The sequence below is a fragment of the Canis lupus genome, chromosome 10 (assembly GCF_048164855.1).
Source record: "Canis lupus baileyi chromosome 10, mCanLup2.hap1, whole genome shotgun sequence".
In the NCBI taxonomy this organism is placed as follows: domain Eukaryota; kingdom Metazoa; phylum Chordata; class Mammalia; order Carnivora; family Canidae; genus Canis; species Canis lupus.
This window is the reverse complement of record NC_132847.1, coordinates 23,658,796-23,681,312: the sequence shown is the minus strand read 5'-3', so window position 1 is coordinate 23,681,312 and position 22,517 is coordinate 23,658,796. Positions and strand designations below refer to the sequence as shown.

Below are 22,517 nucleotides of genomic sequence, written 5' to 3'. Positions count from 1 at the left end.
AAAGAAGTTTGTCTTGCCCTTGGTTGTGGATGGTAAAACAAACAAAACAACCAACAAACTTTCCATTGAGAATTCATAACCATCCTTCATACAGGTCTGGTGTCAGAATTTGTACTGCATGTGTTATCCCAGAAACCGAAGATTAGAATGTAGCTTCAAGTTCTCATGGATTAGTGATGAAACCAGGTGGCTGGCAGAAGCAAAAACAAATCCTCTCTGGAGGAATGCATATTAAACTAGGATCTTAAAGAATTTTCACAGATGTGAACATGAGCTCACTATTAAAAATAAAAAACACAGGGGATTCCTGGGTGGCTCAGCAGTTTAGCACCTGCCTTTGGCCCGGGGCGCGATCCTGGAGTCCTGGGATAGGGTCTCGTGTGGGGCTCCCAGCATGGAGCCTCCTTCTCCCTCTGCCTGTGTCTCTGCCCCTCTCTCTCTCTCTCTATCATGAATAAATAAATAAAATATTTTTAAAAATAAAAAATAAATAAAAAACACACAAAAAAAACCCCAACATGAATGGAAGTTTCCAGAAACAATAAACAGAATCAAATCTTCAAAGACTTCTTAACTTAAACTTGTCATATATGTAACAGGCAAAGGTTTATTAAATATATATGAAGAAATAAAGATATTGACTGTAGGCTTGAAAAGCAAGAGACTATCAAAAATAATCAGGCAGGTTTAGAAGAAGAACAAAGTAGAACATCTAGAAATAAAAATATAATAATTAAAATTAGAATCCTAGTGGATTAGTCCAAATCTAAGCTAATTAGTAAATTAGAACTGAAAAGAGAATTAGTGAACTGAGAAATGGATATAAAGAAATTACTCAGATTACAGGCTAGAGAAATAAGAAGTGGAAAAGATAAAGTGGAAGTTAAGAGACTTGGATGAAATGTGTGAAAGCCAACATATGACTAATTAGAACTCTGAAAGGAAGACATAGAAAGAAAGAGGGCAATAATAAAATAAATGGTAGCTGATAATTTTCCAGAATTGATAAGAATTCTCAGATTCAGGAATCCCAGTGAATCCTAAGAAAGATGAAAATGAAACCTACTCTCAGACACATCATCCTTAAAGTACACAACACCAAAGAAGTGAAAATATTGAAAACAGTCAAAGAAAAAGACCAAGCCCTGTAAATGAATGGCAGATAGAATGACAGCTGACTTCTCAACAGCACAATGGAAATCATAAAATGGTTGGAATAATATCTTCCAAGGACCAAGAAAAAATAGCTATAACTCTGGAATACTGAGGCAGATTAATCATCGTCTTTCAACATCTATTCTTTGCTGCTTCTTTTGTAATAAAACTTATGATTTTTAACTGAACCATGAATGCCTAGAATAAAAACTACTTTTCCTAGCCTTCCTTACAGTTAGCATTATCAGAGGAGTAGTGAAGATAATAATTTATGTTAAAGTCTAACAAATAAAGGTTTGCTTTATTTTAGGCAATCGCTAAGCTAATAGAAAAAATACGAAACAACAGTCTTTGCTGTTGGACAACAGGCAGCCCAGAACTATGATCCTTGATAGAAGGAAGATGAGTTAGGTGGTTGCTATGATCACACCAGCTTCCCACAATTTCTGGATCACAACACGAGGTGGTGATCCAAGGAGAGCCTGTCAATTTTGTTGAGTTGATGAGGTAGGGATGAATATAAGCTCGGAGAGGCTGAGGTGGCTACAGTTTGCAAGGCAGCATACTAGAGAAGAGAAAAGGAACTTAGAAATAGGTTCCCTTCCAATCTTTGAATACTAATCTGTGTGGCAGCCATGAAAATGCATCTCTTAGAGCTCCAAATGCAGACAATATAATTGACCTGATATCAAAAGTGTAAGAATTAACTACCAGCAGAAGCCAGGGAAATATCCCTGGGATTAGATTTTTGGGGTATTTGATCAAGGGGACAGAAATATAACTTTAGACATGGAAGAACTCAGTGACTTGGGAGCACCATCTCAGAACATGAGATTTAACACCATCACAAGAACGTCAGGGGATGTAGCAAAATCACTGCTGGAGTGGCATAGAAAACGCTATGGCAAACAGTCAGGAATGTAGAAATATCTGAGTTGCCCTTAGAGTTGAAATAAAAAGGCTAATTGAAGTGGGCAGAATAAATCATGTAAGATCAGAAAACCAACCAGAGAATGATGTTCTATGGGAGGACCCAGTGGACACATTATTCACTAAGGCCCTGGTGAAAGAAGGTGCAAGGCTTGTACACTGAAAATTGCAGCAACAGAGACTAAGGTTAAGCTCCTGACATATTGTTATTCTTTGGGAAGATCAACTGGCTACTTGGTGGCAAGTCCAGTATATCAGAATTGTTCCATTCTTGACGGTCTAGGATTTCATTTTCACAGAGAGGGATACCTATTCTGAATATGGCTATACTTTCCTGCCTGAAGATTCTCAGTAGCCTGGGGCTTCAGAATACCTGATCCATATGTAAATAGACACAGCGTAGCATCTAACTGTTTCATATTGAAGGAAACGTGTTAGTGGTTCCATAACCATGGAAGTGGCAGCTCAGAGACAATCTTATAAAAGGATGATGTGCCATTCTTTAGGGTACAGAATATATATTAAATCAGATATTTATAGAGTGCTATATCCCAGTAGATGTAATAGGATGCTGTATTTCCATGGATCTGGGAACCAAGGCATTGAAGGAGGAAAGGCTCCCATCACTTCCAATGACCTACTTTGGGAATTTGTACTTCTCATCCTTGCAGCCTTGGGGTTTGGTGGAATTGGAGTTCCTGGTCTTCAAAAGGGGCATATTCTTGCTAGAGGCCACAGCAAGAGTGCTACTGAACTAAAGGTTATACTTGCCACTGGAATTTTGGATTCCTTGTGCCCAGGGACTAGTGGTGAAAAAGAAGAGTCACCATATTGGTAGAGGTAAGGTCTGGATCAGCAGGGGGAGGTAGGCCTGCTGTTACATGAAGAGGGCAGAGATATGTGTTAAACCCAGCTATCCATTTGAGCACCCTCCTGGTATTTCCTTACACTTTGTAACCATGAATGGACACATGTAGCCATTTCTGACTGAGAAGGGTATATTACCAAAGTTTCAGGCTTCCTGGGAATGTAGATTTGGGTCACACTACCAGGTGAGCCACCAAGTCCTGCCAAAATGATAGGTACAGGTGAGGAGAATTCAGAAAGAATCATTGAAGAGAATGAGTACAGTTGTAGCCCTGAGATCAATTGCACTTATGAAGGCTGTAATTTGTCTCATTATTTTCTAATTTCTGAGCTTCCTCTCAGGAATAAAAGATAATAGGAATCATGGAGGAGTCTTTCTCTAAATTATGAGGAGGGACATCTGGGTGGCTCAGTGGTTGAGCATCTGCCTTTGGCTCAGATCATGATGGTGGGGTCCTGGGATCAAGTTCCACATTAGGCTCCCCTTGGGAAGCCTGCTTCTCTCTCTACCTATGTCTCTACCTCTCTCTACCTCTTTGAAAAAAAATAAAATTCTGAGAAGTCTTTCTGTGTGGTGCAATGAGTGAACCTCTGGTGGCAACAAAATTGTACCTCTTGGATCTCTGACTTTGGAGAGCATAGTTGAGTAGTGGCCCCAGTTGCTGCAGCCTGACAGTTGGCATGATATTTACAGTAAAGCCATACTTCCCACATGTTAATCCTTGCTAATGACTGAGTTCATCAGGGATAGAGGCAGGCCTGTTTCTGAGAAATGCAGGAGGAAGACCTTGATGGGAGACTTTGTTGCGAAGATTCCCCATTAGCTTCTCAAACTTCCTTAGATCTGTGGTGCTATCTAGATGTCTTCCACCCAGTCTTTCATTCCTCTCTTTCTGAAGATCACAACTGTATTGCAATCTTATGACTCTCTTAGCTACACCTGGCTCCCTCCCATTTTTCTTTATAGGCACTTACTTCATGTCAATTCACTTCTTGTCATCTGCTTTTTGGAATATCCAAGCTGACAAGGCATGTGTAGAGTGAAATTTACATGACCAATCAAAGATCATCTGCCTGAGCTGAATAATTCTTAGAGATCACATAGCGCTAGGAAAAGACTCAGATTTCTGACAGCCATTGTGGAAGGATCTTGTTGGATAGCTGGGGCATTCAGTAGAGATCTCAGAAGAATTATACCTTAGTAGTAGAGTTAAGCTAGCCTTAGGATAACGGCCAATTTAGATCTGCTCTTAAAAGCTTAGAAACAAATTCTCTTGGACCAAGCTGATCTTCAAGTAACTCAATTACCTGTCACAATAAACTTAAATGCTTTAAAGAAAATTAACACAAAAAAATCCTAATCATCTCATAATGGTCATAATGCTTGCCATTCAAACTAAAATTACTAGATTTTAAAACAACCCAGAACACAGTGACCCATAATGAAAATTAAAAATTAGTCAATAAAAAGAGATAAATAATAGATTAATCACTGCTATTAACATCACTGTTAACTATAACTATAGAAACCATCCAAATTGAAACATAGATGAAAATTGAAATAAAATGAAACAAAACTGAAATAAAACCAAAATGACTGTGGGACAATATTAGTTCTTCTAACATATGTATTCTCAGAAACAGAGGAGAGGGAAGAAAGGGCAGAAAAGATATTTGAAAAAAGAGGAGCTGAAATTTTTTTTCCCCAAATGTGATAAAAGCTATAAATCCTTAGATCCAGATAGGTCAATGAACCCCAAACAGGATAAATACAAAGAAAATTCCAGCAAGGCACATAATAAATTGCTAAAAAAAAACAAACCAGGATGTATTAAAACAGAGGTTTAGGGCAGCCTGGGTGGCTCAGTGGTTTAGCGCTGCCTTCGGCCAAGGGCATGATCTTAGAGACCTGGGATTGAGTCCCACGTTGGGCTCCGTGCGTGGAGCTGCTTCTCCCTCTATTTGTCTCTCATGAATAAGTAAATAAAATCTTAAAAAAAAACAAAACAAAACAAGGGTTTATAAACTATTCAGATAGGGTGAGGTCAACAGATCAGGAGACTCCCAGTGAAAACATAAGTTTGCTATATTCATAGATTTCAAGAGGAAAGGGATCACTTCATGCCACAAGGAAATCAGCAATGTTGGTCAGGAGGCAGAGGGAATGAGGAAGAACCTTTATTTTGGTTTCTATGGGAAGGAATATACAAGTCAGAGTAAGCAGTTTTAAGATTGGCTAATTTGAACAATTTCAGTAGGTTCTGGGGTGGAGAAGCTGTCCATAATTGTCTTGTACCAGGCCCTGAGGTGATGAGAGCAAAGGAATGGTGGTGACCTATAGTGTAACAGTCTCATGAAGAGGGTAGTCAGGGGAGATAGTGCATATAAAAGGCATGCTTACAGGGGAGTTCTTTACTTTCTCTGTGAATTGGCTAGCCTTAGGAGGGGAGGTTCCTCCAGGGTCAGCAAGATCTCAAGATGACAAAGCATCAAAAATACAGAAAGTAAAAATATATGATTAATATCCAAGGATATGGAGAAAATTTAAAAGCAGAGGAACACAATCCACAGAATGGCAAAAAATATTTGCAAATCACATATGTGATAAGGTACTAGTATCTATGATATATAAAGAACTCTTAAAACTCCTTAATACAAGCCAACCCAATTTTTAAAAAGATTTTATTTATTTATTTATTTATTTATTTATTTATTTATTTATTTATTTATTTAGGGGGTGGTGAGCAGGGGGAGGTGCAGAGGGAGAGGGAGAGAGAGAGAGAATTTCAAGCAGTTTTCTCTATGAGTGTGGAGCCCAACTCGGTGCTCAATCCTATGACCTCAAGATCATTGCCTGAGCTGAAATCAAGAATTAGACGTTTAACCAACTGGGCCACCATGGTGCCCTAAGTCAACCCAAAGTTTGGGATAGGCAAAGGACCTGCTATAGACTGAATTGTGTTCTCCCACAGAATTCATATGTTGAAGTCCTAACACCCACTGTGACTGTATTGGAGATAGGGCCATTATAGAAATAAGCTTAGTAAGATCATAAAGGTTGAGTCATGACTAATAAACGAGTGTTCTTTTTACAAGAGACACCAGAGATCTATCTATCTCTTTCCATTTCTTCCAACCCTCATGTGCATGCCCTGAAGAAAGGCCATGTAAGGGCACAGTGAGAAGGTGGTGTCTTAAGCCAGAAAGAGAGACTTCACTACAGCCCGACCATGCTGGTGCCCTGATCTTGGACTTCCAGCCTCCAGAATTGTGAGAAAATAAATTTCTATTGTTTAAGCCACCCCGTCTGTGGATTTTATTTTGGTAGCCTGAGCTAAGACAGGATCTGCTCCAAGGACTATAGAAAATGTCCCATATAAGCACTTGAAAATATGCTTAACATCATTAATCATCAGTAATATGCAAATGAAACCCCCAGGGACATACCACTCCACATCCATAGAATCCAAAAGTCTGATAATAGCAAATGTTGGTGAGGATACGGAGAAACTGTTACCCTCATTTCAGGTACTGGAAATATAAAATGGTGCAGAGACTCTGGAAGAATAGTCTGGCAGTTTCTCAAATAACTAAACATAGAATTACCTTATGACCCAGCAATTCTATTCCTAGGTATGTACCCAAGAGAAGTGAAAACATATTTCTACACACTGGAATTTGTACACAAATGTTTATAATAATAGCATTATTAACAATAGTCAAAAAGTGGAAACAACCCAAATGTCCATCAACTGGTGAATGGATAAACTAAATGTGGCATTTCCATGCAGTGGAATATTTTATGGTCACCAAAAGAATAAAGTACAATGCATGGTACATCATGGATGACCCTTGTGAATATTTTGCTAAGTGAAAGGAGCCAGTCACAAAAGGCCACATATTATTTGATTCCATTCATATGATATGTCTGGAACAGAGAAGCTACACAGACAAAAAATAGTTTATTAAAAGCTTTCTCATACTTTTGCATATTGCCAAAATCAGTATGCTAGTATTTTGTTTAGGACTTCCACATCTATGTCATGAGTAAGGCTGAACTATAATTTTTCCTTTCCTAAAATGTCCTTGTCAAATTTTGGATCAAGTCATGCTGATTTAATAAAACTGGTTGGAAAGTGTGCTATGTATTACTCTTCACATATTCACTCCCCTTTTCTCTAAAAAGATTATACATCCTTGCTTACTACTATGTGGTTTATAGTGGTGCCTCCTATGAAAGAAGTATATTTCTTGACCCATGAAGTAGAGATTGAACATGCGACTTGCTTTGGTAAATGGCATGTAAATTGATAGGCCATACACCATGTCTGATAGGAGCCATTAAGTCTTTGTGCCAGCTCTTGCTCTTTATCTTCTGACATTAGTTGATGAGAACAGTCGGTCCCAAATACGGTTGTTCCTTCAACGTGGACCTTGAACAAAAAAGACACAGGGATGAACACCATAGTATACCCACAGCTTGGAAGAGAACTGTAGCAAATTCACATCTGACATGTATCATGAGAAAGAAACCTCTGTTGTTTTGCGCCACTGAGACTTAGGAATTATTTGTTTCTACAGGGTTAGAGAACAAAATTTGACTATTTTCTGAAAGATTTTGTATAAGATTAGATTTTTTTCTTATTAACATGAAAAAAATTTATCAGTGAAGCCATCTGGGCCTGGAGTTCTCTTCGTGGGAGTATCTTCCTAATCTCCTTCCCTCAGCCCTCTCCTCCGTCTCTTTTCTTTCATTTTGTTTTCATGGTTTTGTTTTATAAGGAAGCATTCATACATTTGAACAAATTACTATCTGGACTTTGAATTAGCTATTTAATTTTTTTGTTATTAAAGAAACTTGTCAGTAGATTATTTTGTAAATTTATTTTTATTTGAGAGAGAGAGAGAGAGAGAGGGAGGGAGACAGCATGAGTGGGAGGGACATTAGGAGAGGGTCAGAGAATACCTAGCCGACTCTGAGCTGAGCGCAGAGTTCACAACCTGAGCCAAAACCAAGAGTTAGCCACTTAAGTGTGCCACCTAGGAGCTCTGATTTTTTTTTAATAGGCTCTATGCCCATTGTGGGGCTTGAACTTACAACTCCAAGATCAAGAGTCATGTGCTCTACTGACTGAGCCAGCCAGCTGCCCTACTTGTCTATAGATTTTTTTTTAAGTCCATTATATACTCTTTCTACAGGTTGTGCTGGTATCACACAAACTTACGTGAAATAAAAAACTATAATCCACATACACCGTATGACTCTTCAATGGCAATAACACAACAGCATCACTGTTACTATAGCCCTACTTATTTGTGCATGATTTTTGGAGTATCTAGGGGACTGTGAATCATATTAGGAAGAGGAGGGAGGAGGAAATAGTGTGGTCACATGGCTGAGAGATCAGCCTAAATTGTAGAGGACAAATCTGAATGTGTGATTGGTGCAAAGCTAAACATCAGTAATGTACTTCAATAAAAAGATGAGGTTTATAGGGTGCCTGGGTTAGGGGGCACTCAGTTGACTAAGTGTCTCCCTTCAGCTCTGGTCATGTTCTCAGGGTCCTAGGATTGAGCCCTGTGTTGGGGATCTCCCTGTGCCCCTCCACCCAGCTTGTGCTCTCTCCTTCAAATAAATAAATCAGATCTTGGGATGCCTGGGTAGCTCAGCGGTTGAGCACCTGCCTTCAGCCCAGGGCATGATCTTGGAGTCCCAGGATTGAGTCCCACCTCGGGCTCCCTGCATGGAGCCTGCTTCTTTCTCTTCCTATGTCTCTGCCTCTCTCTCTGTGTGTCTCATGAATAAATATATAAAATCTTTTAAAAATGAATAAACAAATAAAATCTTAAAAAAAAAAAGGTTGGGGGGATCCCTGGGTGGCTCGGCGGTTTGGCACCTGCCTTTGGCCCAGGGCGCAATCCTGGAGTCCCGGGATCCAGTCCCACGTCTGGCTCCCTGCATGGAGCCTGCTTCTCCTTCTGCCTGTGTCTCTGCGCCTCTCTCTCTCTCTCTCTCTCTCTGTCTATCATGAATAAATAATAAATAAAATCTTAAAAAAAAAAGGTTGGGGTTTGAACTGAGGATGTAGTTATTTGGTACAGGCTAGAGGTCTTGTGCTATGGTACTATGCTAGATTTTCTAAAATGAAAATCTAGAACTCTTCTCCATGAGTTCATCATTCCCCAGGCACTGCTATCCTTCTCACATTGGCAAAATGCATCAAGATATTCTGCATCTGGGGACTCCTGGGTGGCTCAGTGGTTGAGTGTCTGCCTTCAGCTCAGGGTATGATCCGGGATCCTGGGATCGAGTTCTGCACTGGGCTTCCCATAGGGAGCCTGCTTCTCCCTCTGCCTATGTCTCGGCCTCTCTCTCTGTGTCTCTCATGAATAAATAAATTTAAAAATCTTAAAAAGATATATACGTTCTGCATCTAGATGGGTTTCTTGTTATTAAATATTTAATGATAATTATAGATAAGGCTGGATCCACATTTTCCTTAAATTGGCTTGTCTCTCATTCCAGAGTGTTACCTGACTTCATTAGAATCCAAGAGGCTGTATGATGTTGACAACAGCAGCAATGTGTGGGAAAGTTTTAAATGATGAACTCATTTTATTTGAAAGTTAGAGCCTATTAAGATTTTCTTTTTTCTGCTGCTGCTGCTGCTTGTTTGCTATGTTTTTTTTTTTAAGGAATTTGTCCATTTCACCTAAATTTTTTAATTTATTGGGATAAAATTGTTCATAATATTCTCATTATCTTATAAAAGTCTGTGGGATTTGTAATGAAGTCCTCTTTTTCATTTTTGATGGTGGTAATTTCTATTTTCTCTCAATTTTTCTTGGTGAGTTTTGACAGAGGCTTATCAGTTTCAAAGTTTTCAATGAAGTTGATCCTTTCTCTCTTTGCTTTCTATGTCATTAAGGTCCACTTTTATCCTTGTTATTTCTTTTCCTTCTATCTTGGCATAAATTCTGTGTTCATTTTCTAACTTAAATTGTTATCAGCCATTGTTCTTTTTATAATAAGCATTTTAAAGCTATATATTTATCTCTAAACACCACTTTAACTGTGTCACACAAGCTTCTATATGTAGTATTTTCACTATTTTTGAGTAAAAGATATTTTCTAATTTCTCTTGTAATATCTGTTTTGACCCATAAGCTACCAAGACATTCTTAGTATCCAAACGTGAAAATCTTTGAAATTGGTATTTAGTTTAATTAGAGTGTGATCAGAGAATACAGTCTGTGTTATTTCAGTTCTTTGAAATGTATTGATTTGTTTTATGTGCCAATATATAGTACATTTTTGAACTTTAAAATATTGTGTATTCTCTAGTTGTTGGGTACAGTGTCACAGGCATCAGCTCAAGAGTGTTAATTGTGTTATTCAGATCTTTAAATCATTTCTGATTCTTTGGCCTGTGCCTCTTCTAACAGGTATTGATGGTATGTGTTAAAATTTCTGACTAAGATTATGGAGTTGTCTATTTCTCCTTTTAATTCTATCAGCTTATTTATTTATTTATTTATGATAGTCACAGAGAGAGAGAGAGAGAGAGAGAGGCAGAGACACAGGCAGAGGGAGAAGCAGGCTCCATGCACCGGGAGCCCAATATGGGATTCGATCCCGGGTCTCCAGGATCGTGCCCTGGGCCAAAGGCAGGCGCCAAACCACTGCGCCGCCCAGGGATCCCTATCAGCTTTTTTTTAAATGTACATTTAACGCTGTGTTTTTAGGTGCATAAAATACAGATTTATTACATTTTTCTGCTGAGTTATACCTTTTTAAATTATGAAATATTGTGTTTGTTCATTATGAAGTATTTCTATATACTAGCTTTTTCTTTTTAGATTTTATGTGGTACATTTTAATTTTTTTTTTACTTTGAATATTCCTATATATTTATATTTGACCTAAATGGTTCTTTTACAGGCAGTATATGGTTGAGTTTAATTGTTCTTAATCTAGTTTGACTGTTTATATCTTTTATTTGAAACATTTTATTTGGAGCCATTTATATTTAATATAGTTATTGATATGTTTGGTTTTAAATTTATTAGCTTACTATTTACTTTCCATTTATTCTTTTTATTTTTCTTCCTTTTATTGCTTTCTTTGGATTTATTGAGCTTTTTATTATTTAGTATTTCCCCTTTATTCATTTGTTAATAATTATATATTCTTTCACAATTCTCTGTAGATTACTGCATGCACCTTTGATTACTAGAGTTTAATAATAAAATTAGTACTTTTACTTGTTTTTGGTCAATGAAAGGACCTGAAAATATTTTAACTCCTTTTACTTCTCTCCTAACTTATGTGCCATTTTTGTCACGTATTTTAGTTTTGTATATTTTAGTTCACTACTGTTTAATTTTTTATTTTTAAAAATATTTATTTATTTTAGAGACAGAGAGCTAGTGCAAATGGAGGGGGGGTGGAGGCACAGGGTGAGAGAGAATCCCAAGCAGACTCTGCGCTGAGTGAGGAGCCCAAAGGGAGGCTGGATCCCACAACCCTGAGATCATGACCTGAGCCAAAATTAAGAGTCAGCAGCCCAGGTGCCCCTATACTATTACTATTTTAGATGGTCAATACTTAATATTTTTTTGCCATTTTCCTCCCTGAATCTCCAGGCTTACATCTGGGATCATTTTTCTCTGCTTGAAAACTACCCTTTCATATTTCCTTTAGCACAGACCTGTTGGTGACAAATCCACATATTTATGTTTTTCTGAAAGTATCTGTATTTCATCTTTATTTTAGGGCTTTTGGGGTTGATTTTAAGACTTCAGTTGAATGAGTTTTGGATTTTTTAGAAAAATATTTTATTTATTTATTCATGAGAGACAGAGAGGGGCAGAGACATAGAGGGAGAAGCAGGCAGTTCTAACACCATAGATTAGTTTTGCCCATCTTTAGACTTCATGAAATTTGAATCATATAAATAGAATACAGTATATATACTTTGGTGTGATGTTTTTGAGATTCATTCATGGTTTGCAGGTGTCAGTTGTTACTTTTTATGGCTATGTAGTGTTCTAGTGTATGGATATAAAACAATTTCTTTATCCATTCTCCTGTTGATGCATATTTGAGTTGTTTTAATGATGATGATGATTAAGGATGCTATGAGTTTTCTTGTACAAGCCTTTTTTTTTTTTTTTTTTTTTTGTAGATATAAACCTCCGTTTTGAGTGGCTCATTTGGTTGGGCATCTGCCTTCAGCTTGGTTCATGATCCCCTGGTCCTGATATTGAGCCCTGCATCAGGCTTCCTGCTTGGGGAAGAGGGGAGTGCTGCTTCTTCCTCTCACTCTGCCTACCACTCCCTTTGCTTGTACTTTCTCTGTGTCAAATAAATGAACAAAATCTTTAAAAAAATAAGCCTCCATTTTTCTTGGGAAAATACTTAGAAGTGGAATTCCTGGGTCATAGGGTAGGTAGGTATATATTTAAAATTTTAAGAAACTACCAAACAATTCTCTAAAATGAGAGAACTGTTTACACACCCACCAGCAATGGATGAGAGTTCCAGTTGTAGCACATCTTATAAACTTTTGATATTAAAAGTCATTTTCATTTTATCCATTTTAGTGGATGTATAATAGTATCTCATTGAGGTTTTAATTTACATTTCCCTAGTAAATAATGATGTTAAACATCTTTTCACATGCTTGTTGGACATCCTATCTTTTTGTTAATTGTTCAAATATTCTGCACATTTTTTGCACATTATTAATTGGAATGTTTGCTTTTCTATTGATAGTTTTTAGAGGTCTTGATATATTCTGGATATAAGTCTTTTGTCACACATATGCATTATAAATATTATTTCCCAATGTGTGGTATGTCTATTCATTTTCTTAATGATATCTTCTTTTTAAGGTATAGTTTACATAAAATAAAATGCACAGATTGTGTTTAGCTTTATACATTGTGACAAATACACTTATGTAACAATGACTCAAAACAAAATATAGAACAATTATATCCCACCGTATCCTTTCTTCAGTTAATACCTCCTATCAGAGGTAACCACTATCTGACTTCTGTTACCACAGATTAGTATTATTCATGTTTGAACATTGTATAAATGGAATCATATAGTATATATGTAAATGAACCATATAGTATATATTCTTTTGTACTTTTTTTGACAGTGTTTTTGAGATTCATCAAAGTTGTACATGTATATTCAATTCTTCCTTTTTGGGATCCCTGGGTGGCGCAGCGGTTTGGCGCCTGCCTTTGGCCCAGGGCGCGATCCTGGAGACCCGGGATCGAATCCCACATTGGGCTCCCGGTGCATGGAGCCTGCTTCTCCCTCTGCTTGTGTCTCTGCCTCTCTCCCTCTCTGTAACTATCATAAATAAATAAAAAAATTTTAAAAAAATTCTTCCTTTTTTATAACCTTACTGAGATATATCTAATATATCTTAAAATTTGTCCATTTAAAGTAGTTCAGTCCTTTTTAATTGCTGAATAGTAGTCTCTTATATGACTATGCCACAGTTACTTTATTTTTAAGATAATCTCTGCCCAACATGGGGCTCAAACTCATGACCCCAAGATCAAAAGTCACACACTCTACCCACTAAACCAGTCAGGCACCCCAAACTATTATTTACTTAAGTAAGCTCTATACCCAACATGGGGCTTGAACTCAGGACCCTGAGTCACATGTTCTACCAACTGATCCAGCCAGGTGTTCCAATATGTTTCTTTATCCATCCTTCACATGGGTAACTTCTTTATCCATTCTCCATTGAAACAATTTGGATTGCTTACAGATTTTTTAATTTTAATTTAAAAATATTTATTTGAGAGAGTGAGGAAGCGAGCATGAGCAGGGTGAGGGAAGAGCAGAGGGAGAGGGGAAAGGAGACTCCCCACTGAGCAGAGAGCCTGATGGGCTCAATTCCAGGACCCAGAATCATGACCTAAGCCAAAGGTGGATGCTTAACTGACTGAGCCACTCAGGCACCCTGCTCACAGATTTTTTAAAAACATTTTTTATTTGAGTATAATTGACACACAGTGTTACATTAGTTTGAGGTACATCATAGTGATTTGACAAGTTTCTACATTATGTTTCATTCACAAGTATAGCTACCATCTGTCACCATCACTATTACAAAGGCACTGAATATATTCCTTATGCTGTGCCTTTTATTCCTGTGACTTAATCAGTCCATAACTGGAAGACTTGTGTTTTCTACTCCCCTTCACCACCCTCTGGCAATCATTAGTTTGTTCTCTGTATCTACAGGTCTGATTCTGCCTTTTTTTTTTCTTAGATTCCACATATGAGTGAAATCACATGGTACTTGTGTTTTTCGGTCTGACTTACTTTACTTACCATAATATCCTCTAGCTTCATTCATGTTGTCGCAAATGACATGATCTCACTGTAATAATATGGTTGCATAATACTCTACTGTGTGTGTGTGTGTGTGTGTGTGTGTGTATATATATATATATATACCACAACTTTTTATCCATTTGGAGAACCCTGAGGCTGCTTCCATACCTTGGCTATTGTAAATAATGCTGCAGTAAACATAGTGGTACAGATATCTTTTGAAATTAATGTTTTAGTTTTCTTTGGGTAAATACCCAGTAGCGGAATGATTGAATCACATGATATTTTTATTTTTAATTTTTTGAGGAAACTCCATACTGTTTTCCACAGTGGTCGTACCAGTTTACATTCCCACCAACAGTGCACAAGCTTTCCTTTTCTCCACATCTTTGTCAACACTTGTTATTTCTTATTTTTATTTTAGCCATTCTGACAGGTATAAGGTGATAATTCATTGTGGTTTTGATTTGCATTTCTCTGATGACGAGTGATGTTGAGCATTTTTTCATGTGTCTGTTGGACATTTGTATGTCTTCTCTGGAAAAATGTCTTTTGAGGTCCTCTGACCTTTTTTTATTTGGATTGGTTTGTTGTTTTGGTGTTGAGTTGTGTAGTATATTGAATATATTGAATTCTTTATCGGATATAACATTTGCAAATATCTTCTCCCTTTTGGTAGATTGCTGTTTTGCTTTGTTGATGGCTTTCTTCACTGTGAGAAAGCTTTTTATTTTGATGTAATCCCAATAATTTATTTTTGTTTTGGTTTCCCTTGCCTCAGACATAAGGAGAAAAATGTTGCTGCAACCGATGTCCAAGAAATTATTGCCTGCGTTCTCTTCTAGGATTGTTACGGTTTCAGGACTCATTTTTAGGTCTTTCATCCATTTTGAGTTTTTGAATATGGTGTTAAAAACTAGTCTAGTTTAGGGATCTCTGGGTGGCTCAGAGGTTTGGTGCCTGCCTTTGGCCCAGGGCACGATCCTGGAGTCCCGGGATCGAGTCCCACGTCGGGCTCCCGGCATGGAGCCTGCTTCTCCCTCCTCCTGTGTCTCTGCCTCTCTCTTTCTCTCTGTGTCTATCATAAAAATAAAATAAATAAATAAATAAATAAATAAATAAATAAATAAATAATAAATAAATAAATCTTTAGAATGACTTTGAGATTTAAAAAAAACTAGTTTAAAAAAAACTAAAACTAAAATAAAATAAAATAAAACTAGTCTAGTTTCATTCTTTTACATGTAGCAGTTCAGTTTTTTACACTGCACAGCTACATGTAAAGCTGTCTTTTCCCCCATTATATATTCTTGCCTGTTTGTTGTAGATTAATTGACCATATAAGCATGGGTTTATTTCTGGGCTCTCTATTCTGTTTCATTGACCTTTGTGTCTGTTTTTGTTCTAGTACCATACTATTTTGATTACTACAATGGTATATCTTGAAATCTGTGACTGTGATACTTTTCAGCTTTGTTTTTCTTTCTTGAGATTATTTTGGCTATCCAGGGTCTTTTGTGGTTCCATGCACATTTTAGGATTATTTGTTCTAGTTCTGTGAAAAATACCTTTGGTGTTTTTTAAGATTGCATTGAATATGTAGATTGCTTTGGGTAGTATGACATTTTAACAATTTTAATTCTTCCAACCCATGAGCATGGAACATCTTTCCATTTGTGTCATCTTCAATTTCTTTCATTGGTGTTTTATACTTTTCATCATACAGTTCTTTCACCTCTTTGGTAAGTTTATTCCTAGGTTTTTTAAAATTCTTTTTGGTATAATTGTAAATGGAATTGTTTTCTTAATTTCTCTTTATATTACTTCATTATTAGTGTATAAAAACACTACCAATTTGTGAGTATTAACTTTGTATTCTGCAACTTTACTAAAGTCATTTCTTTCTTCTAGTAGTTTTTTGGTGGAGTCTTTAGGGTTTTTTATATATAGTATGATGTCATCTGCAAATAGTGACAGTTTAACTTTACCAGTATGAATGCTTCTAATTTCTTTTACTTGTTTGATTGCTGTGGGTAGGACTTCCAGTACTATGTTAAATAGAAGTGGCAAGAGTGGACATTCTCGTCTTGTTCCTGATTTTAGAGGGAAATCTCTCAGTTCACCATTGAGTAAGATATTAGCTGTGAGTTTTTCATATATGGCCTTATTATGTTGAGGTATGTTCCTTCTAACCTACTTTGTTGAGAATTTTTATTGTGAATGGAGGTTGAATTTTGTCAATGCTTTTTCTACATCATCTATTGAGATGATCATATGATTTTTATCCTTTTGTTGATGTGGTTGGTATATGACGTTGATTGTTTTATGAATATTGAATCTATGGATCCCCAGAATAAATGCCATTTGAATGTAGTGAATGGTTTATTAATGTATTGTTGTATTAGGTTTGGTAATATTTTGTTAAGGATTTTTACATCTGTGTTCATCAGGGATGTTGGCCTATAGTTCCCTTTTTTTGTGCTGTCTTTATCTGGTTTTATATTTATTTATTTATTTATTTATTTATTTATTTATTTATTATCTGGTTTTAGTATCAGGGTGATAATAGCCTCATAGAATGTATTTGGAAGTTTTCCTTCCTCTTTTGTTTTGTGGATAGTTTGTGGAGAATAGGTATTAACTCTTCTTTAAATGTTTGGTAGAATTCTGGGGTACCTGGATGGCTCAGTTGGTTAACTGTCCGTCTGCCTTTGGCTTAGGTGATGATTCTAGAGTCCTAGGCATGCTCCCTGCTCAGCGGGGAGGCTCTGCCCCCCCCCCCCACTTGTGCTCTTTCTCTCTTTCTCAAATGAATAAATAAAACATTTTAAAATTTGGTAGAATTCACCTGTGACTTTATCTGGTTTTGGGGTTTTTTTTATAGTTATTTTTATATTTAAAATTTTATTTATTTGAGACAGAGAGAAAGAGAGAAAGCATAAATGGGGATGAGGGGCAGAGGGAGAAGCAGAGCAGGGCTCCACTGATCAGGGAGCCCAACTTTGGGCTCAATTCCAGGACCCTGAGGTCATGACCTGAGCTGAAGGCAGATGGTCAACCAACTGAGCCACCCAGGCACCCCATATTTTTTGGATAGTTATTTGATTACTGATTCCATTTTGTTACTAGTAATTGGTCTGTTCAGATTTTCTAGTTCTTCCTGATTCCACTTTGGAAGATTGTATGTTTATAGGAATTTATCCACTTCTTCTAGGTTCAGTTTACTGGCATATAATTTTTTTTGTAGTGTTATCTTATAATCCTTTGTATTTCTGTGATGTCACTGTTTATTTGGGTTCTTTTTCTTTTGTTCTTGATGAACCTGGCTAAAGACTAATTAATTTTGTTTATCTTTTCGAAGATACAACTCTTGGTTTCATTAATTATATTTTCTATCTACTTATTTATTTTTAGTCTCTGTTTTAGTCATTTATTTCTGCTCTGACCATTATTATTTCCTCCCTTTCTTGGGCTTTGTTTGTTCTCCTTTTTCTAGTTCCCTTAGATGTAAGGTTAAATTGTTTATTTGAGCTTTTTTTCTTGTTCCTTGAGATAGGACCTTGTTACTATATATTTCCCTGTTAGAACTGCTTTTCCTGATATATGTTATATCCATCTGGTCTAATGTTGATGTCAATTCAAAGATACTGTTTCTTGGGGCATCCCTGGGTGGCTCAAGTTTAGTGCCTGCCCTTGGCCCGGGGCGTGGTCCTGGAGTCTTGGGATCGAGTCCCGTGTCAGGCTCCCTGCGTTGGAGTCTGCTTCTCCCTCTGCCTATGTCTCTGCCTCTCTCTCTCTCTGTGTCTCTCATGAATAAATAAAATATTTTTAAAAATTCAAAAATAATAATAATAAAATAAAAATAAATACTTTTCCTCTCCTCACCCATTTAACTGATTTGAAACCTGTGTGTAGTAAAAAAAAAAAAAAAAAAAACTTTGTGTGTGTGTGTGTGTGTGTGTTGGGGATGGAACCCAAAATTGAATACAAATAGTAACAAATGAGGGATCCCTGGGTGGCGCAGCGGTTTGGCACGTGCCTTTGGCCCAGGGCGCGATCCTGGAGTCCCGGGATCGAATCCCACGTCGGGCTCCCGGTGCATGGAGCCTGCTTCTCCCTCTGCCTGTGTCTCTGCAGAGGTCTCTGTGTGTGTGTGTGTGTGTGACTATCATAAATAAAAAAAAAAATAAAGTGTTTTCATTAAAAAAAGAAAAACAAATAGTAACAAATGAATAAAATAACCACACTGGAGAGGATAGATAGAGGAGAAAAGAACTAACCTAAGTAACTTTAGAAAAGAGTATTTTGCCTATATACTGTAAAGTAAAAAGAGAAAAAACAATATATATAAATGTCATACTCTTGTTAGTAAATTCATGTTTCACAGAAGCATGTGTTAGCAATTCTGAAACTTTTATGTATTTTATGTATTTTCTGGGGTTGAGCAAATAAGTAGATTGTGAAATGAACTCATGGTTTTTATGAGATAGAGATGTATATATGTGTTTATATATATATATATATATATATATATACTTTTGTATTTTTCTTAGTTTTTCCTGCTGACACATCTCTAGCAATGAGTGCATCTAGTGCCTGGATCTTGACTTCTAAATATTATTCTTCAGTATAAGATGACTCAGCTCCTCAGAGAAAGGGCTGATTCCAGGGCTGGGGTAGGGAAAATAAATGATGAGCCTTGGAACATCTGGCACATTGTTGTGCCAGAATATAAGGAAGTCCTTTAAAAATATTTTTGAAAGGACACAGATACCAGCTAAATGGAGTTTTTAATGGTCAACTGTGAAACAATGAGAGCAAGAAAACAAACCATCATAGCAATGGAGTTTAACATATAAATAAAAATGAGTGTGAGTCCATATACATATAAACAAATAATTGAAAAAAATTAGAAAGTAAGGAGAGGGATCCCTGGGTGGCGCAGCGGTTTGGCGCCTGCCTTTGGCCCAGGGCGCGATCCTGGAGTCCCGGGGTCGAATCCCACGTCGGGCTCCCAGTGCATGGAGCCTGCTTCTCCCTCTGCCTGTGTCTCTGTCTCTCTCTGTGTGTGTGTGATTATCATAAATAAATAAAAAAAAGAAAGTAAGGAGAGAAGACACAGCTCTTTCTTATAGCAGAATTCCATTTAATGAATGTAAAAGAAATGATGGAAAAAATCATTTGTCATCACACTAATAATTATTGCAGACAAGAGTCATTCATGGATGCTAAAACTAAATAGGATATTTGCATAGTGTCAAAGTGTCTCTCACAGGATATTTATTAATTACAAAGGGAAAAGAGTAATTTTGCAGAGGAGAAACTTGTTAGAAAACACCTTAGTAAATTGGTCAAAGTGAATATTCTTAGTAATGGGACAAATTGACCTATTTGCCACCTGACAGGATGCAATGAAAATAACAGTATTTCCCTGATATTCCTACCAAAAACACATGACCTGAATCTAAACATGAGGAAATATCAGAAAAACTAAAATTTGGGGCACTATACAAAACAACTGGTCTGTAATATTCAAAAGAGTCAAGGCCTTTAAAGTCAAGGAAAGACTGAAGAACTGCTCTAAACTGAAAGAGAAAGACATCTGAAAGCCAAATAAAACACGTGATCTCTGACTGGAGTGTTTTGCTATGAAAGACATACTGGGGGATCCCTGGGTGGCGCAGCGGTTTGGCGCCTGCCTTTGGCCCAGGGCGCGATCCTGGAGACCCGGGATCGAATCCCACATCGGGCTCCCAGTGCATGGAGCCTGCTTCTCCCTCTGCTTCTCCCTCTGCCTGTGTCTCTGCCTCTCTCTCTCTCTCTCTCTCTGACTATCATAAATTTAAAAAAAAATTAAAAAAAAAGAAAGACATACTGGGACAATTGGAATAACCTGAATGAAGTGTGTGGATTCAATGACAATAATGTATTAATTTTAATTACCTGCTTTTGATTGTTGTATTGGGGTTAAGTAAGACAATACTATCGTTCACAGCAATTACATATACATTCTAAGTTATTTGGGGCATCATACCAGCAACTTAGTCTCAAATGGCTCAGGAAAAAACGTTCTTTGTACGATTTTTGTGACTTTGTTTACAAGTTTGAAATTATTTCAAAAGAAAACAATGTTCACATCAGCATTATTTGCATTAGCCCCGAACTGGAAACCACACAAATGTTCATCAACAGTACAATGGATAAATGAATTCTAGTATATTCTTATGGTAAAATATTATATAAAGCAACAAAATGAACAAAGTATAGCCAGATGCAACAACTTATACATATCTCATAAATATAATATTGGACAAATAAAGCCAAATATAAAAAAATACATTCTATATTCTGTTTTCATAAAGTTCAAAAGCAGGTAAAACTGATCTATAGTGACAGATATCATGATGGTGGTTACCTCCCAGAAAGCAGGAGACTGTAATTGGGAGAGGCACTAGAGGCTTCAAATGTATAGTAGTGTTCTATTTCTTGACTTGCATAGGAGTCATATGTGTTCTGTTCACTTTGTGATAAATCGTAGAACTCTTAAGATTTGTGCATTTTTGTATGTGCGTTATGTTTTTTTAAAAGATTTTATTTATTTATTCATGAGCGACACACAGAGAGAGGCAGAGACACAGGCAGAGGGAGAAGCAGGCTCCCTGCAAGGAGCCCCATCTGGGACTCAATCCCAGGACCCTGGAATCCTGGCCTGAGCCAAAGGCAGACGCTCAACTACCCAGGCGCCCTGAACTGAAGAAATTTTTTAAAGAACAGAACAAAACCAAAATAAAAGGAATGAGATAATGAGATAACAGAAATTAATGAAATGAAAAAATGGAGAAATAATAGAGAATATATATAATAGAGAACAAAGCCACAAGTTGATTTTTTATAAGATTAGTAAAATTGACAAGCCTGTCGTGAAATGGTTCAAGAAAATGGGGAAGAGGCAGGTAAGGTAAGAAACGTGAAGGTGAGGGACGCCTGGGTGGCTCAGCGGTTGGGTGTCTGCTGTTGGCTCAGGATGTGAGCCCAGAGTCCCCGGATCGAGTTCCCTGCGTGGAGCCTGCTTCTCCCTCTGCCTGTGTCTCTGCCTCTCTCTCTCTCTCTCTCTCTCTCTCTCTCTCTGTCTCTCATGAATAAACAAAATCATAAATAAATAAATAAATAAATAAATAAATAAATAAATAAATAGGACTAAAAAATAGAAAGCCTGAATGATCCTATAACCAATCAAGAAATATAACCAATTGTTAAAACACCAGGCCCAGAGTGTTTAAAAAATGTGTTCTTTCAGTAGAGCATGCTACTCTTTGTCTAAGGGTCCTAAGTTCAAACCCAGGTTGGACAAAGGGCTTGAAAATTAGCAAAACCAAAAAACAACAAAGTACGTTCTTCATACATTTAAGGATGAGATAATTCCCAAATTGTACAGCTCCTCCAGAGAATAGAAAAAGGGGGACATAGCCCAACTCATCCTATGAGGCTAGAATGTAATCTCCACCAAGATAGAGATATTTTCTCTTTTGTTCATGATATGTCCAAGTGCCTAGAGTAGTGCCTTATGTATAGTGGGCATTCAAAAAAATGTTTTTAAAGATTGTATTTATTTATGAGAGACACAGAGAGAGGCAGAGACATAGGCAGAGGAAGAAGCAGGCTCCCTATGGGGTGCCTGATGCAGGACTCGCTCCCAGGACCCTGAGATCACACCCTGAGCTGAAGGCAGATGCTCAACCAATGAGCCACCCAGGCATCCCAATTCAAAAAATTTTTGATCAGTGAATGAACGTATGGAATAATCTTGAATCTAAAACCAGGGAAGTTCAATAAAACAAAGATGATAGCTGACCATTATCATTTACATACAGATGTGAAAATCCTAAACACAATATTAGCAAGCAAAATTCAGAATATAGAAAAGTGATATTTGTATGACAACAAAGTTGTATTTGTCTCAGAATACAAGATTGATTGGGAAATCTATTACTGTAGTCTCCACTCTAACAGATTAAAGAGGATGGGAGGAACATGTTTATTTTAGACAAGTCAAGGCAGGTCACAATTGGGAAATTACATAACTTGCATTATTATATCTAAAATGTATAGCAAATTCCTCTAAAAATCAATATGAGAAAGACAACATTCCTACCCCCCAAATGAGCGACAGATAGAATCAGATATTCACAAA

At 37.0% G+C, this 22,517-nt stretch overlaps 1 protein-coding gene across 24 annotated transcripts in view; it reads left to right on the top strand.

Annotated features, from left to right (window-relative positions):
- The window catches only part of CDKL3 (cyclin dependent kinase like 3), a 108,235-nt gene that overhangs the window by 66,812 nt on the left and 18,906 nt on the right, over window positions 1–22,517 (top strand). For 14 of the 24 annotated variants that reach the window (XM_072841031.1, XM_072841032.1, XM_072841028.1 and 11 more), the window contains one exon: window positions 2,757–2,829. The exons of 4 other annotated variants lie outside the window; for them this stretch is intronic. In XM_072841031.1, coding sequence (XP_072697132.1) covers window positions 2,757–2,814 — 58 coding nt within the window. In that variant the 3' untranslated portion in view covers window positions 2,815–2,829. Of the gene's footprint in view, window positions 1–2,756; window positions 2,859–6,110; window positions 6,223–12,140; window positions 12,325–22,517 lie in introns of those variants that run through there. 6 more of the 24 variants (XR_012037882.1, XR_012037881.1, XM_072841036.1 and 3 more) reach the window with 6 other exon arrangements.